Source organism: Opisthorchis viverrini, assembly GCF_000715545.1.
Source record: "Opisthorchis viverrini unplaced genomic scaffold opera_v5_191, whole genome shotgun sequence".
Taxonomy (NCBI): Eukaryota; Metazoa; Platyhelminthes; class Trematoda; order Opisthorchiida; family Opisthorchiidae; genus Opisthorchis; species Opisthorchis viverrini.
The window spans coordinates 723,818-746,369 of record NW_008751847.1 but is presented as its reverse complement, the minus strand read 5'-3'; the positions used below and the strand labels follow the sequence as shown (position 1 = coordinate 746,369).

The window sequence follows — 22,552 nt, the reverse complement described above, 5'->3', positions numbered from 1 at the left end:
GCTTTTCGTTGTCCGGGCTTCAGCCCATCCACCATCGAAGGGATACTTCGCTCGTTGTCCAAATTGGAGAAGAGGACCAATTCTTTGTGCACAAAGTCATGGTATGAAATTGCACGAGTATCCTTTCCGTAAAGGTACGGTTCTGGGAGACTCAATTCTCGCCTACGTTTCCGCTCCATGGTCCAACTCGTGAGCCAGTTCTTACGCTCGGATGCTCTGCTCCGGTCAAAAGCCAACTGAATGCTTGCATCATCTTCACTGCCGGTGTAGCGAAAACGGATGCGATGCCGTATCATATCTGAGAAATACTGCTTTGCTTCTTTACCAGAAGAGGTACCCAAACCTGGAAGAAATCCGATATAAAGTAGTGGTTCGTGAGAAAGCAGGGATCACAAGTCATGGACGTGTACGACTAAACAATGGACGGGTGAGAATTGCATCCAAGAATTAGGCTGTCTAGAGAACATCCTTGAAACCAAACAGCCGACCAGGTCCACGGAGACATTTTGAGTGTAGATCAATGGTGTTCAGGATAGCTCAAATGGAGCTCACTAATCAATGCGAATCAACTGATGATAACAACGTAATAATTATTGCTATGAGTATAATCGCAAACTGCCCATGACAGACGAGCCAATCGGTTGCCATGCTCCAGGTCGAGTTTTCACCAGAAACGCCCCGCATTTTTCACTAGTCACGTAGACGGGTTGCTGGTAAAGGGGAAACCCCATCCTCGGGGTTCCCCTGTAAATGCAACGGCAACATAAAAGGCACAATACAATGGGGACACTGAGACATTTAAAACAAAATAAGTGGGAATACACCAGTCGTAGAGCGCACAAGGCTTATATAAATAACGATTACCCGAAACTGGAACAATCTGGGAAAGTAACAAAGCGTACCAAAGTTGAGCGGTTCTGAGAAAAAGGTAAAACCGTCTCCTGCAGTGACGGGGGGTTCCGATTTGATGCGAAGGTTGGAAATGAAAAGGCGTACAGAACGACTTTATGATTTTGGAAGCTCAACTGAAGAAACAGGTTCGGTGAATCATTTGCCGTAATAATAGCTGTGCATATACGGAGACTACGTTCCGCCGATCGAATGGGGGTTAAAGGTGACTGGCCAGAGGGGACGGGGTAAAGAAAAGCGCTTGATGCCTGTTAGGTTCGATATCCCCCATCCAGTGGCGAAGTAACAGGGCAGCGTTGACGGTCAAAAGCTCTCTTGACTGCACCGTGACTTAGAGTTCGCTCACATACAGCGTGAAAGGCACAAAGTTTGGAATCACCGCAGAAATCTAGAAGGCGACTTGAACTTCAGCTGTATCACTTTTTGTGGAAAATATCCAAGCATGCGTTTTATGCATGGTCCGGTGGATACCTACAAATACTCCCTTCGAAGACTTACCGATACTCTGGGAAGACATCCGCATTGAAACACGGCAACCATGTGGTTAAACAGTAAAAAATGGTCCTACTTTTGGTACTTGACTATGGAAAAGTAATGGGTAAACAGTGCTCAAACAGCACTCAGCAGACCGAACTGTTTTATTAGTGCCTCGTAACACCAACAGTTCACATCACAAGCTCGACTACACAACTGACCACTGAGATGCATCGAACACTGTCTACAGCATAATGCCGCTCGGGAGTAGAACATGTTCAGCTGAGGTGAAATTGAGGATCGCGATAAAAAGGAGTCCTAGTTGTGTGAAAATTCAATTAGGTGACTATGTGAATTTGCGAAACATGATAGAATTAGTTAGAAAGGTCCCGGTGAACGCAAAACATGGTCACCTGCAGCCAAGAATATTGGCGTCAAGTACACTGAAACCGAAGTAAGACAGAGCTCCAGGTAAGATGAAACTCACGTGGCTACAGCAATCAAAAGAGCCATACCTTTGTAGTACTTTATGCGCCATGTGTGCCAGTTGGTCGTAGACCGTTGCCATTCCTCAAATTCCGGTAGGCTATAAAAAGATAGTTCATCTTTGCCTTTAAAAACTTTCACTATGGGTGTGATGAACTCTTCCAGGACGTTGTGTTTGAGTAGGTTTGGCCAGTTACAATGAACGAAGTTGATTATTAATCCTTTGATGTGGGAGCCATCCTGATCCTGATCAGTCATAATCATTATCCTGAAATAAAGGATATAAGAAAAATGGCTAGCAGATGCCGGAACCAAGGAATAGCTTTTCAAGTTGGAAGTCATTTAGAATAAAGCGAGAATCTATCAGCAAAGGGGTAACTGCACGGATAAGCCAATGGCCTCTATTGTGGCTAATAAGATTCTGTATGTACGCTGCAACAGGAAGCAAAACCTAGTTAGTACTCAACAAACAGTTATTGGCTACCAACGCCTGATCCGCTGGACACCCATTTCTCGGTCGAATACATACATATACACAGGAAATAGAAATAACACCGGCAACAAAAACATCCTATCCAGCTGAGGAACTTAAAACAAGAAACTATTGTTCCCGTCGTTACAGTGCGATTATCGCTCTTTTCGAAGTCAATCCTGAATGCACCAACGGTTATCGGGTCAGAATTTGTAACGGAACATTGAATGACACTGAGCAGACACACAATAGATTCTCCAAAGAATGGGTATTGGGACCCCAATACGCGACGCGATGTAAGCGAGTAACCATCACTGCGGAAAACTGCCCAGGAGGTACACATCATCTGCGGCACACAATGCATCAGCTGCATCTAACATATCAACTGAGTTAGCGACAGTATGGACTAGGGCACAGTGCATTTGGTACTCACAAATAACGAATGGACCACACTGTGACTTCGGGATTGTTGGGTTGGCTGACAAAGTTATGTGGATGATTTAGGGTGATCAAGCGAAAAGATTTACGTCGGCGCACTGAACCACCTCCTCGTAATGCCGACTGGGTAGACCGGACGTCAGTCTGGGTGAGCTAAGAGTTCAGCAACGCCATGCAGGACTAACCACCCTGTTTGGTTTCAATGTGCTGGTTACTTTCGACAGTGTGCAATACGAATCATCTAGCGCCTCTACCAACCAGCAGAGAGCAGAGACCCGTGGGGTTCACATGTGAGGAATGTGAAAAGTGCTGCAAATAGAGGGCTGGCTTGGTACACCAGCGTCGAGTTCACTTTAATGAATTTATGGTCAACGACTCCGCATTTAGCAAGATTGTTCGGGATCTCATCTTTCCTATGCGAGTCAACGGTGCATGCGTAAACACCGAGGAAGAGCTGCTTGGGCGATAGTCTGCACAAAATCGTTGACGGTCAAGATTCACGAATCGATGGCTTGTATTTCCAGAACGAGTGTTCCCTCGGATATTTCTCCGCGGTTTCCAGCTCCAATGCGACCCGCTCAAAACAGCAGTTACAAGCGTTCGGCGTAGTCATGGTGGCCAGACGATCTTTTGTGAAAACTGATACCAACCGGAGAGTTTGCTGCACATTTTACAGTCCTGATAGTCACGCATGATGTTAGATTTGCTCGTCATAATCGGGTTGCAAGGGAACTCGCGCAACGTCCCCGTCGCCTAGTATACACCACCTTTAGGGAGTTGAGAGCACCTGCGTCGACGCCTTTCGTTAAGTCTGGCCTAATAGTTGGTAGGGAGCACCGAGCAACTGTGATAGACGTAAGCATAGTCTCGGATGGGCGTGGAGTGAGTGTGGAACGAGAAGCAAAAGTACGGTGCTGATGAATGTTCCCTGGCATAATGTCAGTCCTACGTGCAATCGATTGGTCCAACTGGTCACTTCTTATCGAGGGATCTGCTTTCTTCAATCCGCCAAGGCTGTTATTGGACTACGACTTCCTAAGGTCACAGTCGGTGGCTTGTTTGCTTGCCATTGTGGGCTCTCTACGTACTTACGACACTTTTATGCGTGGTACATGGCGTTGAGTGTACATTCTTGCCATTGACTCACACCGAACCCAGTAGAACGGACACTATGCCTGATGTGAGTCTTGACTGCGCTAACGCTTAACACTGCTTGAAGAGCATTTAGCATTGTTTGTCCCTTCTTCGGTTGTTGGTTTCCACACCAAACATTCTTACGTACATTGGGATTTATCTTATCTGACCAGAATTGCTGATGACACGACTTCGAATAATATTCTCCAATCACCCTTCCACATCCGTCGCTTGCTTTTACTTTTTACGCTCTTCAGAAATAAACGATAGTTGGTTCAAGCCAATACCACAGCTAAGCAAGAACTCTAACTTTCAAAGAGGAAGGTGAGAGAGCCATATCACGTTTCCGCGATGGTCACATGCACTAGTCTAATTCGAGACTGATGGGTGAGGAAAATTAATAAGAGATTACGTACCGGTAACTGATATCTGGACCATAGGGCAATAAGTGAACAAGTTCACAACAAACGTTGCTGTTAGGCCCACTGGAATAAATGATGCAGCATTTTAATTGCTGGCACATTATCCAGCACAGCCGAAAAACTGCTCAATATCACCGATGAGGCTCAAATGAATCAGCTATGCGCGTCGACACAACATACATTTAACTTGGTAGAGCGGTATGAAGGAGATTACGAAACGCTCCGGTGATGTCGGTGCTACTCGCCTTTCGGGATGGGGACCGCTTGATCCCCACTGCGTCTGGTTGGAGACACAAGATATGGCTGCCAACCGATGTCAGTGGCATTCTTGCTGTCAGTTTCTATCCAGATTGCCTGAGTAAGTGTCTGGAGGTGTAGGCACCTCGGAATGATTATAGTAAGCTAGTACTAAGTCCTTTCCCCGTCCGCCTCTATTCTTTTCTTTACAGTAGGGCTTTCAAATACATCATGGCTGTATGGCAGTGAAGTATCCGTGTTGAACACTGATGTCATGCTGTCGATGATGATGACTTATCCCTTGTGTTCAGGAGGTAGACAAGCCTATATTTCATATATATACATATATATATATACATCATATATATATATATATATCCATGTGATCTGAATTATTCAAAGGTAACCAGTAGGGTGCTCCAAGGACTCTTACACCAGGTGCATTGCAAGTCAGATGGTTAATTCAAGGGACACGAGCCTGGGCTTCAGAAACAACCTTTCGTCTTTCCGCTACTTTACAGGGAGATTTTGGAATCAAAAATGCATGGACTAATACATCAAACGAACCTTTCTTCGGGCTGGTTGACCGTTAAGCATTATTTAGCATTTCAGATTTTCGTTCATCGACCTTTCACCCACAAGCCTCTTCATCAGGCCATTCTGAATAATTTAGATATCTGTCAGCTAACTATTGTACCGTGTCTAAACTAAAACTCTAGTAGATTCAATAAATATTTTACCAACCAACGCTCACAATTCCGTACTCTGCCACATAAATGGACCTACAAAGGATGACCCACTCGACATGACATTTAAGCCAAAAGTTCATGTCAGCGACGAAAATGAGTACGTAGGACTTCGCTCTTCACATCCACTTATCGATCCTCGTAGCAAAACAACTTCAAGCATACTATCAGCACTTTAGGCACATGATCAACTGACCTGCAACAACGAAAAATTGAGAGAAACCCTGAGAACAAGACCAGAAAAGAAGACCGATGCTAACTTGGCACTAACAGCTTCAAGCATTCAGGAAGAAAATATGGACCGAAACAGATAGGTCGAGCTAGTGACTTCAGTTGCCGCTTTCTAAAAGACATTACCCAAACGTAATATGCTTCCATTGCATAGCTAGTATGCAGTCCATGTGACAAGTCGAAATGTCTACCCCCATCATCAGCAGCAGCAGCGGCGGTATTGATAGCGATGCACAGTGGCGCTCTACTACGTCCTCCACTAACTCAGAGCGGAGAATCCCAGGCAACATTAGGAGACTTGGTGGCACCAACGATACGCAAACTTTTGCAGCTTTCCTACCTCTGCTCGAAGCTATACGTTGTCCATCTGTTGTTATAATCCACTCTAAGTTCGGCACGGAAAATTTCACTTTGTTCAGTAGTCATTAGTTCGAATGTAGTTGGCGTAATCAAGATAACAAGTAGGGTCTACTGACTATCTTTCCCTCCCAGCCGGCATGCTGTTAACTAAACGCGGTCAACTGGAAAGACATTGCACATAAAAACAAGAAATAATCCATCAAATCGGTCACGGTGGAGAAGGTCCAATGGCACCTATATGAAAATTCAAATATGTAACTCTTGAGGGGAAGACCACGAAATAAAACTTACTTCCCATAACGCAAATCTTTCAACGATTCAGGGTTCTCGTATTTGTGTTTGTACTGCAATCCCATGATTTTGATTAATGCATTGATTTCCGCATTGTCCATTATCTGTTTACTGGAGGCTTCGCGAACATTCAATAATTTTCCACGGAGTGGGAATACGCCATAGTTGTCACGACCAACCACACCCAGACCAGCAACAGCCAAAGACTTGGCTGAATCTCCTTCAGTGAGTATAAGGGTGCATTGACTAGAGTGCTTTGTGCCGGCGTTATTTGCATCATCAAGCTTTGGTATGCCTTTCAATTTGACGTGCTTTGCTTTGTGGCACTGTTTGTCCAGCTTTTCCATCGCTTTGAACCGCACCCATGATAGAACACTCTCCACAATTCCACATTTCGAGGCCTAGTAGTGAAATAAACAAACAAAGCTCAACGGAAGTCGCGTTGGACGATAGCCCAGACGACAGAGACAACAGACATCAACTAATCTATATGGAGTCGCAGACCGAGAAAGGGGCCTGTTGCAACTCAACCACCATATGCGTTATGGTTGACAGTAGCTTTCCATCACTGTTCGGCTCAGCCTGTTGAAAAAATTCAGTCGAGAGTGCTGACAAGCGCTGACGCAAAATGTAGTGGACAAAAGGCTCTTGAATTTCGCTGATGAACTCATTACCATAAGTATGGGCTACTTAGCTACTTATGGCAATTTTAGTTGAAGGCCTGGACTAAAAACATAGAGGAAAGTGACACGAGGAAACATACCTAAATGAAGTACGGGTAAGTAATCATTCATCTCTTCCCACGGTCCAGCCAAGATTGGAGACATTTATACCATCGAACCTAATTTTGCAACGACCTTAGTGGAAGCAAGCAGAAAATTGCACTAACAGCAACACAGTGGATGCCGCGCGGCAGAGAAATGGACTGTCGAATTACTCACTTGGGTGACGAACTTCTCACTCAATGTGCAGGTGGAACCGAAACTTTTCGGCTGCAATGTCATATTCTCTTTCGTTTGTGAGTCGAAGGTTGGATTTTCGATCAAACAGTTGACGAATAACCACATATGGTTTCTTATTTGAAATGGCTTGATCTGAACGCCAGATTTCCCAGATTTTTTCTTCACAATCTCTATCAGTTTATTGTTCAGCTGATCCGCAATGTAATCCACGTGCTTTCCACCTTTTGTCGTGGCGATACCGTTGACGAAGCTGACCTGCTGAAAACCCGAACTGCTTGGTGCAACCGCAACTTGCCAACGTGGATTAACACCTTCGAAGACAACCTGTAGAACGATGGCCAAACATGGAAGTGAGAAACGAAGTGGACTAATCATGAGACATATTGCTAAGTCGGGCTTTTTCTGTGGGCTTGCTACTTAGACAAAGTAGTCACTCGATAGTCGCCAGAAGCTTTCAAACCTGCGGTAAGTAGTTTCGCCTGAAGATGCATTAAAGCAGGCGTCAACATCACACATGAACTCTAGTCAGTAGAGGGTATTCAGGAACCAGGGACTTGAGAGCCAAGAGAATTAGCGTTCACACTGAAATTATACCTAATGTTAACACTGAAGATCCACCGAATAACTTCTAGCTCTATGAACCGTCGCCGTTACTCGAAGCTCTTTGGAACCGATCCGAGCTTTAAATAAAAATGAATTTGAATGAATCTGTCAAAATCGCGACACGTGTACTTTCGTGACGAATCACGGCAGAAAAACTTCCTCAGCCTCAGAGCTGAAATCTGTCGAAGTGCACTGCATCAAGATGCCGTAAACGGCGCAAAAATTGCTACCTACTGGAATCCACCCCGGTAAAGCGCAACTAACCGGGAGGTTAAGCTCAAATCCCACACTAGATACCAAAAGCATACATCAGGATTACTTAACATCCAAAAACTAAAGTGCGAGGAATCTAGGTTCGTGCCGAGCGGTTAGAGGTGACTGACCGAACAGGGGTCTTGTTTCGGAGACAACGTACAGTAAGATCTACCTGTTGGCCAATTTGGCACAGAGTATGGACGTTGAAGGAAGCAATGAGGAACGCATACCTTGAATATAAGGGTTTTTCATTTACTTTAGTGGGAAGAAGCCCAGATACGGAGCAACATTTAGGTGGTCGGCAGCCAAATGAATCAGAACGACTTTGTGGAGGTATGTGTTGGGAATGTTGGTGACTGAAGGGCGAATGATACTCCCGGATACCCAGGCGGAAGAAGGGGGTTTAGTACAGTGCCCCATCTCGAACCTTTGACTCAGGATTTTAATCCACAGAACAGTGAGATGCAGAGGTTTTGCGTGCGGTCTCCGAGTAAGAAGTTTGATCTGCGAGACAGTGGTTGTTCAAGTTCTATGCGGGACCCTTCTCGTAGCCAATGACTCGGAGCCTGACCCACTTGGCTGTAGGAGGCTGGTCTGGCCCGAGAGACCATGGAGTATGGCATGAAAATCCAACTCCTAGTGCGACTGAAGGTAACTCTTGAACAGCGCTAGATCTCTTGTTTTTGAAAGTATTTCGACTGTATTGAATAATGCACCAGCGATCGCAGTCATCATCACTGACGACAAAACCGAATGAAAACACTGGTGCTTCACCGACGAGCAACCGTATTAATTTATCTGATAAAGTCTTATAAGAGAAAAGAACAAATGGCGCATGGAGAGAGGTGAATACACTTCCAAAACTCAGACAATCTAAAAAGAAAATGGTAGCCAGAGAGTGGTTGGTCGCAATTTCATCCCCCAGCCAAACTCAGGGAGGATCACATGGACCTCATCCGGAGGGCGAATGGTACCAACAACATCCAAACTTTGTGTAATATCGTCTCATTCAGCCACGTCCCATTCCGTCTACCTCTAGCTTTTCATCACCCTAAATTAGCCACGGAGAAAAACACCTTTTACCGGAGCGCTAATTCGCCGTGCGTAACACATGACCCGAGAGTGCTGGATGCTTCCTCTTTCGTACCATCTGCTTTACCAAAAGTCTTCTGATCACTTCGTTCCGCAGCCGGACAATAACACCGTCTGATATGAGCCCTCCGACACCGAGATAGCACCACTGGCACAAATTGGCACATGCAAATTTGGCGTTAATCTCATTTGTCACACGACCATCCGAGCTAATGCAACTTCCGAGCATTTCGTTCCACAGTTTCCAGTAGCACTCCGTAGATTCTTAGAGACGTGTTCAAGGACTGTAAGTCCCGTAGCACGACTCTGTACTTAGTGGGCATGAAATACAAGCCGAAGGACTGGAGGACCTTGGTCAGATTTTGTATCAGTGCATGTGCTTCCTGCTTTTTTTTTAAATTGACATCCCAGGTCGACAAAAATATCGCTCGGACAGATCTGAAAACCGGAATTTTGAAGACCATCCTGTGTTCACCTTATTAGCTCTTCAATAACGAGATTAATCTAAAATGGCAAGAGTGGATATCCTTAGTGGACACTATTGTTTGTTATTGGAGATTCCCATACACTCTCACACACCCTTACAAATAGTTATTGTAAGCAGCGTATGGTAGCATATTCTGCTGCGCAAGCTTGTTGATAAGTGCTAGCCGGTCCATAGGATCAGTCAACCGTCAGGCGACCGGTGTGCGGTTTTCGGGGCCGACCTTTCCTAACGCCCTCCTCAGCGGAAGGCACTATCACTGCCTCCATGAATATGGGCGTGCTGATCTTCTCAGGGGAATACCTTAAGGCCTTCACACCCTTAATGCAGAGGGCAGCACGACTTTACTTCCAGGTCCCCAGGAAATATGAATTTCCACAGCACAGAAGATCGTGGTATTTTGTCGGACCGCCCCGGGTGGTCTTCTTGGCACCGCTGAATCCTAGACAACTGAGTCCCAGTGTCCTTTCGGATCACTGCAGCACCGAGGCCCAATCATCAGAACAAGTTGATTGTTTCATGTCAGGTTAACCATAAGCAACGAAAATTTGGCACGGTTACCGTACAACTAAGAACAAACCAACAGGCTAACACGGTTACTAACAGTTGAGATGTAAATGAACCATATGAAGTGAGGTATTGTCACATTCTCCCGGACAGAGGATGCGAGAAAGACAGCGGATTCACACAGAGGACCCCTTGATGAATAGCAAGCGCCAATATGCATACTAGGTAGCCTACCGCCGATGGGTTCAGTTGCAATGAGCAGTCTCCTCCCGGCTGGGCATGGGTCTCATAAGTGTCACTACAAAACGGGAAATATAAAACAGCCAAGCAATAACACTTTGCGATAAGCATTCAGCTGAAGAAAAAAGTTACTCAACTCTACTCAGTTGGCCTCCCCAATCAAGTGCGAACGCATAATAAAACAAAAGTCAAAGTTTCACACGTACTTTTGTGGCTGTTTCATTGTCTTTGTTAGCCTTGACATACAAATCAACATAATCCATAAAGCTTTTGATTGCCAGGCGTTTTCCGTTGAGAAAAACTTTTACTCCACTTGTGGTTGCAGCCAAATCATAAGCCCGTCGAACGAAGAGAGCGACCGTATCGGAATCGAGTTCAGTCATGCCGAATCGCTGTAGATCGGGGTAGAACGTTATACACGTGAAATCATCCCCCTTGTCGGGGGAAATTTTCGGGTCTGAAGTCTTCGTCATGTTATCTGTCCATACCTAGAAAGCGATAAGCATGGCAACACAACGCACCTGACGAAAACTTTTCTTATAGTCTTTACTTGATGTTTCCACAATGAATTTCTTGCTGAAGATGTTGCATAGTTTGGCACCATAGCCGTTTCTCCCACCGGTGACTTTTCTTTCGGTATCGTCATAATTGCTCGACGTCAGCAGATGACCGAAAATGAGAGTGGGAACGTACACGTTTTCAACTTTGTGCTGCACGACGGGAATCCCCTTCCCGTTATTCCAAATTTTAATCATGTTCTGTTCGCTGAAAAAGAAATTCATGGAGTCAAACTTATAACCTACGGTTCAATATCCACCTTTACGCACGACATAGTCGGATCCCGGACTTTATTGTCAGCAGCATTTACTACCGGCAACTAGTTAAAAATAAAGCGTACATACCAAGTATTTCATCGAATATTTTATAGAGACCAGGCGAGAACAAGATATCTCGATAGACCATGCATTGCTTTTCCTCGTCCATAACCCACATGGACTGAACATTCCTCTCAGTTGAACCGATGTAGGAATCAGGGCGCAACAGTATGTGCTCCAGTTGGGTTTTCTTTTGATAAATTCTCTCCACGGACAAACGTTTGTTCTGTGGATGAGCGTTAGAATTGTGTGCAGCCAACGTCTCGGCATTATCCCCGGTTGGAGCTATCTGCTGAAGCTGGACTAGGGGTTCCTCCATTTTCACGCTGAACAGGCGACAGGATGCGTTGTTCCAGGGCAGGAGCCAAGTAACTTGATCAATGCACTGTCTGGTCACAGTTGCACGCGGAGTGCGTGAGTAAGTGGCGAATCGCGAGTGAGTAAATGCGACAGGCAGAGAAGGACAACCGAGCAGTTTTCGAAACACAAACAACGCCCCTTGTGCCAGCGTGACCTTGAGGAATCGAGATAAACACAATGCAGAGTTCAACATACAACTCAAGCATCACGGATTCAGATATTGGTACGCAAGATCCAGACTTTTGCCCAAGCTTCAGGATTGTCCTCTTCATTCTGCGTCTTCATTCACCTGAAAGGCACAAGTTAAAGAAGGGTGTAGCATAGTAGATACCGAATTCTCCATTCGGTAGCTTCTGGTCCGTTCGATTACTCACTGGTTTTCGGAGCGGATGATTCTGGAAATGATCGGGAATAGCGGGGGTAAATTGAACCCCATCCACCCTCCCGCACTTCCAGTCAGTCAGGAAAAAGGAATGACCACCGACTGAGACTTCAAAATGAGATGTATGTTGCAAATCACTTTTTTGATGGTGCGGTTATGGACGGTCTTTCAGTGTCATATAAACAGACTGAGGCATGTACTTCAACACTATTTTTGCTGGTTCATAGATGGAGAGAAGAAGGTTACTGTTGATTGTTCCCGTGAATCACCGATGAACGGTGGTAATTTTCTTTTGATTTCTGAATACCAGTGAGTGACGTGACTTACACCCTTTTATTATAACGCAGTTTAGTTTCCTTGTTCCCCGTTTTCCCCCTGTTTCGTCCCTTCTTAGGGTCTGCCTAGTCTCCAAGAACTGATGTCAGTATTTCTTGCCCACCAGTCGTTGATTGCAATTCCGTCCCAGTTCTACCTATTTTCGAGCGCCCGCTCTAACAGAAAAACGGACCAACCGGAGATCGGACTAAGAGCTTCTGGATGGCGGGCAAGCGTGTTGCCAACCATGCCAACCCGGTACCCGGACGGTCCTATGCTTTGTATTACCTATATACCGCATCTGCCGGATAGTTTTTGGTGAGATTTGTTCCAAACGGACCTAACCGCACTATCTGACTTGTCAAGTGACACGAGCTGCTGCACCGCGCGGTCAACGGAAGACAATCCCTTACCTCCCGCACGTACTGATTTATTTCTGCGCCGCTGTCCCTCTATACGGCCAGACCACACTGACAGACTTCCCGTTCCTGTACGTCTGTACATCGTTTGATGCTTATTTGCTAATGCTTTCAGAAATCCCTGCTGCTTAACTGACTATTTTCTGCTCCTGCTGACTGTACCATAGTAAATGTACGTTTGCTTCATTCATGACCCCTACCAACCCGTCTGCATACAGACCATTTCCTGACCGACCTCAATGCATCATCTGCTGCCCTCATCTCTCTGTTCCTACTGGCTACTGGGTGCAAACCGCGTACAATAGCTACAAACACCCTGTGAGATTCTTAACCTCCCTGATCTTAGAGGTATCGTGTTAGGCGATATTCCACATGAATCCTGCTTTACCGCTCACAGTTCGGCGCTACTGCGGCCGAGAAGCCTGCCTCACACAAGATTGGCTGAAAGTTCGGGACGCTCACCGGTCCCCGATGAAGCTGAGGTTTGACTGGTCGAAAGTTTGGAACCAATAGAACTGACCCAGTGTTGAGCAAAAGCTGTTTACCGATGCTACATCCAGAAGGCGGTAGAATTTCCAGAAGGTTGTCGCCTATTACATTATATAAATATGATGTGCTGTTTAAGTGTTATTGACTCGGCTTTGGGCGCTAATATGCCTTATGCACTTTTGGTCGCTTTTGGAGGGGAACGCGAGATTCAGACCTAGGACTAAACTGAGGAACGTGCCGCTATCACATATCGTCCCACCAGAGAGGTTAACAGATCTATCGGTCCTCCACCGGCTTTGATTCCAAGGCTTCGAAGCGACCTCTGCGGAGCGCTTGCTTGCTTCCTGCCCGGGAGCTTCTAATGCCCCATGCTCAACTGAGTGGCTTTTGCCCTCTCCGGTATCATGTGCACCGGCCCTCCGTTTTGAGGGATACAGCCTTTCCCCCCTCCATGGATAAAACTTTTGATGATCGCAACATTTAGAGATTTGGTTACCAAATTTTCGACTCCTGAAATCGCCTTTGACTGATGTTTTCTTTTTCGGTTATTTAGGCCCCTGGGCACCATTCCGTTGTCAAGATGTCATTAAGACACCATCTAAGGTCACGTGTATGGTGGATTAGACTACCGAAGGGTAATGGTGGCATCCATAAAAAGCCCTCTACTCAGATGACTCAACTTGAATTCCTCGTGCGGCTTCCCGACAAGGTGATGCTTGCGTTGCTCATTCAGCCTTAATCGTTTTACTTTTGTGTTCGTACAATCTCTTATCCTATCTGCGCTCGGTGTAGTTAACGAAGTATATGCAGGATCTCTAGGTGCAAGACACTTTTGTTTGCGGTTCGGGCCTTCAGTTTCACGGGTGATGCCTAGATCAATTACCAGACTGGCCATTTCTGACCTAATCGAGCTGTAGGCCAATAATTCGCACTGTCAGAAAAGTCATTCGTGATACACTTCATTAGAGATTCCTCACGAGTTAAAAGCTCCAACACCGGCGTCGCCTTCGTTGACTGATTAATGGGCGTGGGGGCTTCACGTTGGGCCCTGACGTCGAGGCGAATGTCTGTGAATTATCATTCTGTGGAGTTTTTGTAGCTGTTTCTTTAAATTTGGCTCAAAACGGGTTAGAGCTTTTGAAGTTGTTATGAAGTTTGCAGTGGCTCCTCCCCTGCCCGTTGAGAAAATACTCGAAGATTGTTCCGTTTATTTTGAGTACACCCCCGGGTGAGGGGCAGGCTTCACCAGAGCATCACCGTTTTTCGTAGCGAATGGGTCTGCCATGGTTTGGTGAAAGCAGGCTGGAGTAGAGGTTAAAATCGCCTGCTTGTTTGAGAGCGGGTATCCGAAGCAATCTCTGAGTTCTATGAATGTTTGGAACCAAAGGAGAGCTGGGTTTGGACCTACACTCGACAGCCAGTTTTATCTGCTGTTTGCTCCTGTTCAAAGAGGACTTGGATATATGCTTGATTTCCAGAAAGGCCATTTCGTTATCGCTTGGCCATCTCGAGGCTTTCTTTACGGCAGTTCGAAGGGAGTGCTTGTTCAGCAGTTCGCCAGTTAGTTTGTCACCTCCGCAACTTAACCATTTTATCGTAAAGGGACTCGCTCTGAGATTTTATAACAATATCCACCATGGACGAATATGCAAGCTTTATTCATGTGATTGTTCTGGTGTACGACCCCCGGATGATCAACCTTTGACCGTCCTTCCGCTGGGCCAATGCCGACGCGAAGTTCCTGATTTTCGAGTCACAGGGCTAGATCATGCTCGCAACCAACGATCATTCCAGACGGTATGCCACTCACAGGTTTCGAATAAACATTATTATTGTAACCCGAGCTGGAAATTTATAAGTATCTATTCGGAGAGCAAAGTTCCCTGTTAACTTCGTCCAGGCTTTTACGTCTTTGCATCTTCCAGGGCCTTCAAAAGAAGTGCAAATTTGCCTTCATGTGGTTGGATTGAAATGGAACATTTGCACTGGTTTCTCGCCCTAGCAGTGAGGACTTATTTTCACTGTCAACAAGAGCCTTGTAATTTGCGAAGACCACGGCACCTGTAAGTTAGACGAAACCGGCGAAGACAAACGGCGTGGGAGAGTTGCATATTCGGATTATCTAGTCATCTTGCAGACCCAAAACCTTACAACACGACCAACAACCGTGACATTGCAGATCACGCGTGACGTTTGGTAGGCATCCGTTTTGTTTCACATTTTTTCGGTCGCTGATCGTTTTAGCAGAGTGCAGCCTTCCATATTCTGGCTCATTCTCATCTACTTCCCGAGCTTCAACCGGCGGTAATACGTGCTATTGCCGTCCTATTTGGCCGTTATGCACTCCACGCAATCTGTGCAATACATCTGAAGGGATACTTAATCGGGCAAAAAACAAATGCTACCTGCAAAATTTCATCGGTTTTGCTGTCCTTGCGGAATCCCCTGGCAAACCCATAACATCTCACTGTCCACAGAACTGCACGTCCGAGCCCAACTACCCCAATCATGAAGTCCGTCACTGGACCGTCCACAAAGTGAATTATCTCAGTGCAGTGATGGCACGCCAGTGCTATACCCAGTTTGATAGCGTGGCTGCCATCGTTCACCAGCACCCTTTGACCGCGCTCTCTTGCCCACTCGCTCTCCTACCCGCAACCACAATCAATAGTAATAATGTACATTCCCGACTTGTGGGTGGCATACCGTCTGGCATGATCATGCGTTTACAGTCAGGCTGGGGTATGATAGGGGGTTTGCGGGTAGTGTGGATTGTGCGAAAAGGGGACAATATCATAAACAGTGGGAGGTACTCGATTAAATAATAGTATTGTTTCTTTTGCAACTTGTAATGAACAATAGGCGTGAGGTCCGACTAATTCAAAGACTCAGTCGGCTGACGTGAACTAAGACTTGAAAACCATTGATGGCCATGAGTGACCTTGGGCGGTTGGGTAAATGGCCGGAGTCATAACAAGCAAAAGTGGAGGTGGAGATGGGATAATTCGAACTGGGAGAACATGGCAAGTTTAGTCTCAAAATATGGTGCAATCTGAGAACAGGCATACTCACTGGTTGCACTGTTGTAGGGAAGTCAGGTGCAGAGGTGATGTTGGATGGGAACACAGAGGTGGTTTAATTCGAACGGGTAGTCCAACGGGTTGAAATGAATGTCATTGTGACAGTTATGGTCAATGAAACGAGTAGGCAAGAGGGCACGTTTGAGAGGAGGAATGGATCAGTTGGGGGTGTGCTATCAAAATGTGTATGGCAGTACCGTGCCATCATTGGCCCGGCATGCTTCAGTTTTTGGACAGCCCCGCGACGGACGTCACATCTGAGATGATTCAGCTGGGGATGTGCAGTTCACCGAGCAGCGGTATTCATTTCAACCTGGTCGAGGAAACAAGCTGGAACGAAACCAATATGGGATTGTAGGTTTTCTTGGTCCGCTTGGTGATCCCGGAGTTGTAGATCATAGGCCATCTGGAGTGGAGATCAGCTAACCAGCTAGTCCAAAGCAGGCACTTCCGAAGTTCAAAGCCCCAGCGGCCTTCGGGAGGCATTCATTACAGCCTACTGAACTTTCCACTGGATCTAAACACCTCGGTGACTTTTGCTTTGTACTCCTCACCAGTCCAATCATTTTCCATGCGGTTTGCGTTTGTGCAAACTCCTTCTCCTAAGGAACTTTCAAGCCTAACTGCGCTCCAGCAGCAAAACTAGCGAGTCCCATCAGTCTCACTGCACACTGTGATTCTGAGTTTCCTGCTACCATTCCTTCCTTTCCACCATTACTGCATATTCTTCCACTTCCTTATCTCCACTTACGCTTTTACGTGACCCTGGCCACACGCCCAACAGCCCAAGGCCTCGAAGATGCATTGATGGGTTCAAGCTCCAGTTCACATTGGACGGTCAGATCGTGACAGTTCTGCTGCAACCACAGATCCGCTATTCTGGTTCTACATTTTTGCAGACGGAAGCTTCTTTATCACGTATCAGGCTAAAAGCATCTTGCTATGCTTTTCCTCTTACTGTTTCCGCTCGCCACTTTCAAATCCTAACGACCGTACCCAATCTCATCGGATACGCCCCCTATAAAAAAGCAAGAGCCCTTGTAATTTGGTTACTTACCCATGCAGCCCCAGGCGCGACCGGTTCTACTTCAGATAATGCCCAACTTTTACGGTACCGTCCATTTTCTATGGAATTCACAGTACCCAGAATCCCCACTAGTCTTTCTCCTACCCTGACTGTAACGTTATTATCATGCCTAAAGGTATGGCACCCACTAGTTAAGATTAGACATCATTATTACTGTTGTATGGGTGGGCAGCACAGATAGGCGCAGCCCGGCACAGGGGCATTCACTTACATTTTGTAATTTAGTGAGGTAATTCAAACCGTCTGACTAGCGTCATTTCCGTAGCCTATGGGTATCCGGAGAAAGGAAGTGATTTCTCGGAAACTACGTTTTTCTCAATGTTGTGAGTTCATGGTCAAAAATGTCTAAGTCTAGTGCGTATTTTGGGACTATTTCGGATGTGTACTCTGTTTAGACGAACGCTTTTAAGGCCAATAAATACAGAGACATGGAAAATATCGCTTAATTAAATACGGTACCTTAACTTGCCAGAACATATGGTTTGCTCAAAATAGACAAATATTGCAGGTGTTTCTGTAGATGTACTCTTCTGTGTACAGCACCCTCGTTGCCGCTAAGTGTGCGGAAGTACGATTCTGCATCTAAGTTTCTTTTAGTGTATTATGTCTGGGGAGTACAGTGCGAAAGCCCATGTCCTCGTACCTCAGGGAGTGTTATTTCAAATAATCATTGTGGTACGAGCATCATTTACTTGCTATATTTTGCACAAATTTCAAAGAACTTACTTCTTTCAGCGTGTACATCGTGCTCATACTATTCCACTGAATTCATAAAGGAGTAAACGGCGTGGATTCTAATGCCCTACGTCCGTGGTGGAAGTCTTCGAGTGAAATGCTCGGTACCGCCAGGGAGCATTCAGGCATATATATGCAGCAAAGTTCTCCTTCACTAACGATGGAAGCGGTAAGCTCTACGCAATCGACCTTGGGGAGTTGTTGAACAACTTGAGCAGAGATGTACACCACAAGCTGCTGATTACAAGAAGCCTGAAGCCCTTAATCAAGTGTTCTATCATTACTCATGCAATGCTGCAAACGAAACACCCAGCTAGCGTGCACCCCCACGATGCAACTCGGGGTCCACTTTTTCTAAGCAATTGGTGCGGTGCGACCTGCATCACAGTGTGCGGCTAAACTAACTAAAATTACGTGCGCGACTACCCTAATCATCGTGGCCCACAATGTTCAGTCGGCTGGTAAGATGCGACTTATGTCGACCGTGGAGGACAACTTACAGAACCTAGCTTACGTGCATAGCTAACAGGCGCCAATGTATCTCAATGGTGAAAAGCCAATGGTCTAACTTGGACAAGGAGCGCTTGACCGGTATATACGCTCTGGCAGGAGAAACACGGCCTCCTCGGTACGCAGTGTTCAGTGAACCGGTCTCATTTATCAAATTGTTCCTTAACAGACTGATTACATCACCTACTCCCCAGAGTGAGTGACGTCCTTGCGTAACAGTGCTTAAATGACGTCATTTTCAGGTTATGGTTCGCATCGCCATTTCTACTTGTCGCTACTGTCTACTGAGTAATAGCTCCCAAGGGATACGAGAATAATTTGCAATGCGTCGGACCTCAGTACAGGATGAAGAGATTAGAATCCAGTCAACAGCGAACCTTGGGGTGAAGTAGTTAATCACTTGGTTTAAAGATTGTCATCTATTTCATCAGAACAGGAGCGGAGCATGACTGCTACATCAGAACTGCAGCAAAATTGTGCTAGATGGCCCTAATAGCGATTATCGATCATTCTCATTTCACATGCTTCAAAGGAAGCCGTAATCGCCTCTTGCTTCGAATGGGCGCCGTAAATCGCTGTTATTGGAATATAAACTCAGAGTTCAATCTGCTTTTCTCTGGAACCAAAAGTGTGAATGCAAACGGATTCCCTGGATTCATTGTGCGGAGAATCTGTGCCTTGCTCCACGCTAACAACCTAGCGAGGCTCCATTTCGGAATGGCAACTGCGTCTGGAGGGAGAAGTGCCTAGGGTGAACCACAACAACACTGAGTCACATGCGTACCCATCTTGGAGATAATCCCGAGGATCCTATATATGCAGCAAGGAATGCACGTTATCGCTGTCCGTAGAGTGTCAGGCCAGTGATAGCGCGGCACCACCATACACAGTTTAATAACACGCTCGCCCCAGCAACCGCCGAGACGAGTTCATTCGGAGTTGGGGTTGACCAGCGCGGTGTACTTCCAGTCTGTGCTCCCTATAAAGTCGATAATTTCCCGTACAGTTGTCGTTCCGGCTTGTGTGTTGTCACCAACTCACTCTTCCAAGAAACATTTACTCTATAACATTGATACCGGTGAGTCGCCACAGCTTCAATGTACATCATGATTGTGGGAGTCCTGCCACCGTTTACGCGCATCACTACCCTGTCTACTTCCTCGCCTCCGCTTTCACTTTTCACGATCCTGGCCATAAGATAACAGTCCAAGGACACGATGCCCCAGCGGTGGTTTTAGTTTTTATTTCAAAGTGACCGGCTAGGTGAACCCAACTCTACTGTTTCACCTAACCCGCTGTTCTGATTCTTCATTTTCTGGAATTAGCAACTTTGTATCCGCGTGTCAGACAGGATGCTCCTTGCTTTGCCCTCTCTGGTTCTGTTTTCGCCCGTTACCTCAAATCCTAATGTTTCCATAGGATAAATCCCAAAATTTATGACACTGTCCCTTTTCCGCGTAATTCATAGTGCCCACATAACTCGCCAGTTATGCTTTTTTCTGGCTTCAACATTATGATCGCGCCTGACGGTGTGCAACCCATTAGTTGGGGGTGATCATTATCACTATCATAAGCGACCTGTTGGACACCTTATGACTGGCTGGTAGGTCACAGTGAGCACCATGCAAAATTCTGTAGCCTGAGATCACCATTTGGATTGAGACCAATTATGTCTGAAAACCGACGGCAGGTCATCACCCACAGAAGTAGGGGATAGGCGAAACATGATTTATCCGTAGTCACTCCACAGCCTAATGGTGTTTACGGCTACCTTGGATTCCAGTAGCCAACGTCTATCCACCACCCGGTCGACTTGCTTCCGTGGAAACAAGTCTGAAAGGCAGCTATTTCTCCGGTAGGGTATAATCAGGCAACCACCATAGGTGAAAACCAACCCTGGAGAAAATCAGGAATAATGTTTCTTACCGCTTGGAAGGGACTGGTCTTTAAATACGGAAAACAACTTGATACTTGAGAGCGTTTTAATGTACGTCCAACATTTCGAGCGAATGCTGTGTTCTACGCTAGTCAACCTGCCAAGGCAACTCATTCCGGATGGTGCTTGCATGGTGCAACTGCGCGATACAGGCAGTGAGCCACAAGGTAATAGACGAATTGCCGGTCCGTGCGACAAAGTACTCTCTGTATTTGGTGTGTGCTGTATCACGATAAACAGGCAACCCAGTATGTGACATCGTCTAAACAGGTCGTATGCCGTAATATGTTTGGGCTGTTGGCAAAAAGTATACATGACCAAAATACACGGGTGTTTTATGACACCCAGTGCTTTTTGAAAGCATTGCAATTATGGAAGCAGCACCGTATGATTTCACCACCAAGCAAAAATCTGGCCGCCGATTGGTCCATGACGAACGATCAACGTGCTAATGTTTGCTCATCAATTTCCAGAGGCTAATCAACTTACGCATTGGAGCAAACTGTCCTTTTTCCACAAACGGACATCCGTTACGCATGCTATTCGTCGTCAGGGAGGTGTAGAGCAAGTAAAAATGCTCATTAATCAGGTGCTTTAAAAAACTACCCGAATCTGTCCGTCCCTGGTGTTCTGTCAACGTTAGGAAAATTTGCAAAGCGTCACAAGTGCGCTCTCTCCTGCTATCTGGCGAAGCATGTTTTGCTGAAATATTCCATCTGTCTTCTGCCGGGACTCCCGAGTCCCCGCAAGGACCGAAATATATCGTATGCTATAATATAAACAAATCGTCCGCCATTTCTAAGGCAGATCCGGCCACGCGACCAAATTTACTGGTCGCAAATTGCCGCAATTCACAAGAAAGATTTCCGCATCCCGCCGGACCGCGTTGAGTGCCCAACTCCCCTTCGACCGACACTGGATTACAAGCATTGGTCACACGATGACTTAGGAACACTATGATTATTTTCACACTGATCAAAGGTGGTTTTTGAAAGGTTTTGCGCAGCTTTTTGACAAAACCGGACGGAACAATCGGTGCTTGTTTGTCATCTGCGGATACGTTCAACTTATCACCTTCCGTTTTCCCGAATTTCGCAGTTCTGGAAGTTGCCTGCTGCATTTATTGTGCGCTCACAGGATGGTGTCCACGTTTTACCCGCTGCGCTCATAACTAACATACAGTTATTCCTCATGGGTGCACTAAATGCCCTCTCAAGCGCTGTGAGTGATGGAACTGCAGTGGTCACCAATTTCCAGATGAACATAGCTAAAGCAAAGTCTAGACCTTTCCGAGCCATGTCAATCAGTATTCGGCGAACGGAAGCGGTTTCTCGCAAATTCCGGTGCTTTTCAAGTTGCCATTTCACGCTGAGGATATCTATGTCTAATGCGATTTTCTGCTAATTCTCTGGATCCTTGATTTTTTCAAGTGAGCGGGCCTTCGGGTCAACAATAACATCCGATTGAAAAACAGATCTTTTCGAAGTATGAAATCCCAGCTTGAGCTGGAACACTAACCGCTTGCAGTGGGCGAAATTTACAGGTACTTCTGCCACTACAATAGTTTATGAAAATTGCTAAAGCCTACATTCCATACATGAACACAAAAGGTGCAGGAATAAAACTTCTGCACTTAAATTTTTCTTCTGCCCTGATAGATATATGCTGAATCCTGGTTTCTGCTACCTCCATAATTGCTACTCTAAGTAATCACCGGAATGAAAAAAATCATCACGTTTGTAGTGTCTGTCTTCCGTTGGCACATTTACCATTCTTCCTGAACTTAAACCACACTTGGTAACTGTCGTTCACATTGCATCATGACGTTTGTTTTAATGTTACGAATACAAAATTTTCCGGTGCGACCTGCCGACTTCTTGCTGAACGAGTGTATTTTCGCTCCGTTGAACTGTTTATTGACTGCCGAACCGGTGGGACTAAATCTCTTTGTTTGTGTCAACTGTTGAACGTCACAATAGATCACGGTGACATTTTTCAGCCGTGAACAATTTTCCTACCGT

At 45.9% G+C, this 22,552-nt stretch overlaps 2 protein-coding genes across 2 annotated transcripts in view; both read right to left on the bottom strand.

The window, feature by feature from the left end:
• Positions 1-11,771, bottom strand: part of T265_07887 (hypothetical protein) — a gene marked incomplete at both ends in the record, with an annotated part of 195,892 nt that extends 184,121 nt beyond the window's left edge. Inside the window, 7 exons of the mRNA XM_009173537.1 lie at positions 33-343; positions 1,899-2,137; positions 6,201-6,601; positions 7,142-7,486; positions 10,550-10,831; positions 10,865-11,108; positions 11,242-11,771. Coding sequence (XP_009171801.1) covers positions 33-343; positions 1,899-2,137; positions 6,201-6,601; positions 7,142-7,486; positions 10,550-10,831; positions 10,865-11,108; positions 11,242-11,771 — 2,352 coding nt within the window. The remainder of the gene's footprint in view (positions 1-32; positions 344-1,898; positions 2,138-6,200; positions 6,602-7,141; positions 7,487-10,549; positions 10,832-10,864; positions 11,109-11,241) is intronic.
• Positions 11,772-14,436: 2,665 nt separating this feature from the next.
• Positions 14,437-14,670, bottom strand: T265_07886 (hypothetical protein; the record flags this gene model as incomplete). The annotated part of the gene is made up of 1 exon (XM_009173536.1): positions 14,437-14,670. One exon carries the CDS (start codon positions 14,668-14,670, stop codon positions 14,437-14,439), a length of 234 nt encoding a protein of 77 aa, XP_009171800.1.
• Between the last annotated feature and the right edge of the window lie 7,882 nt (positions 14,671-22,552).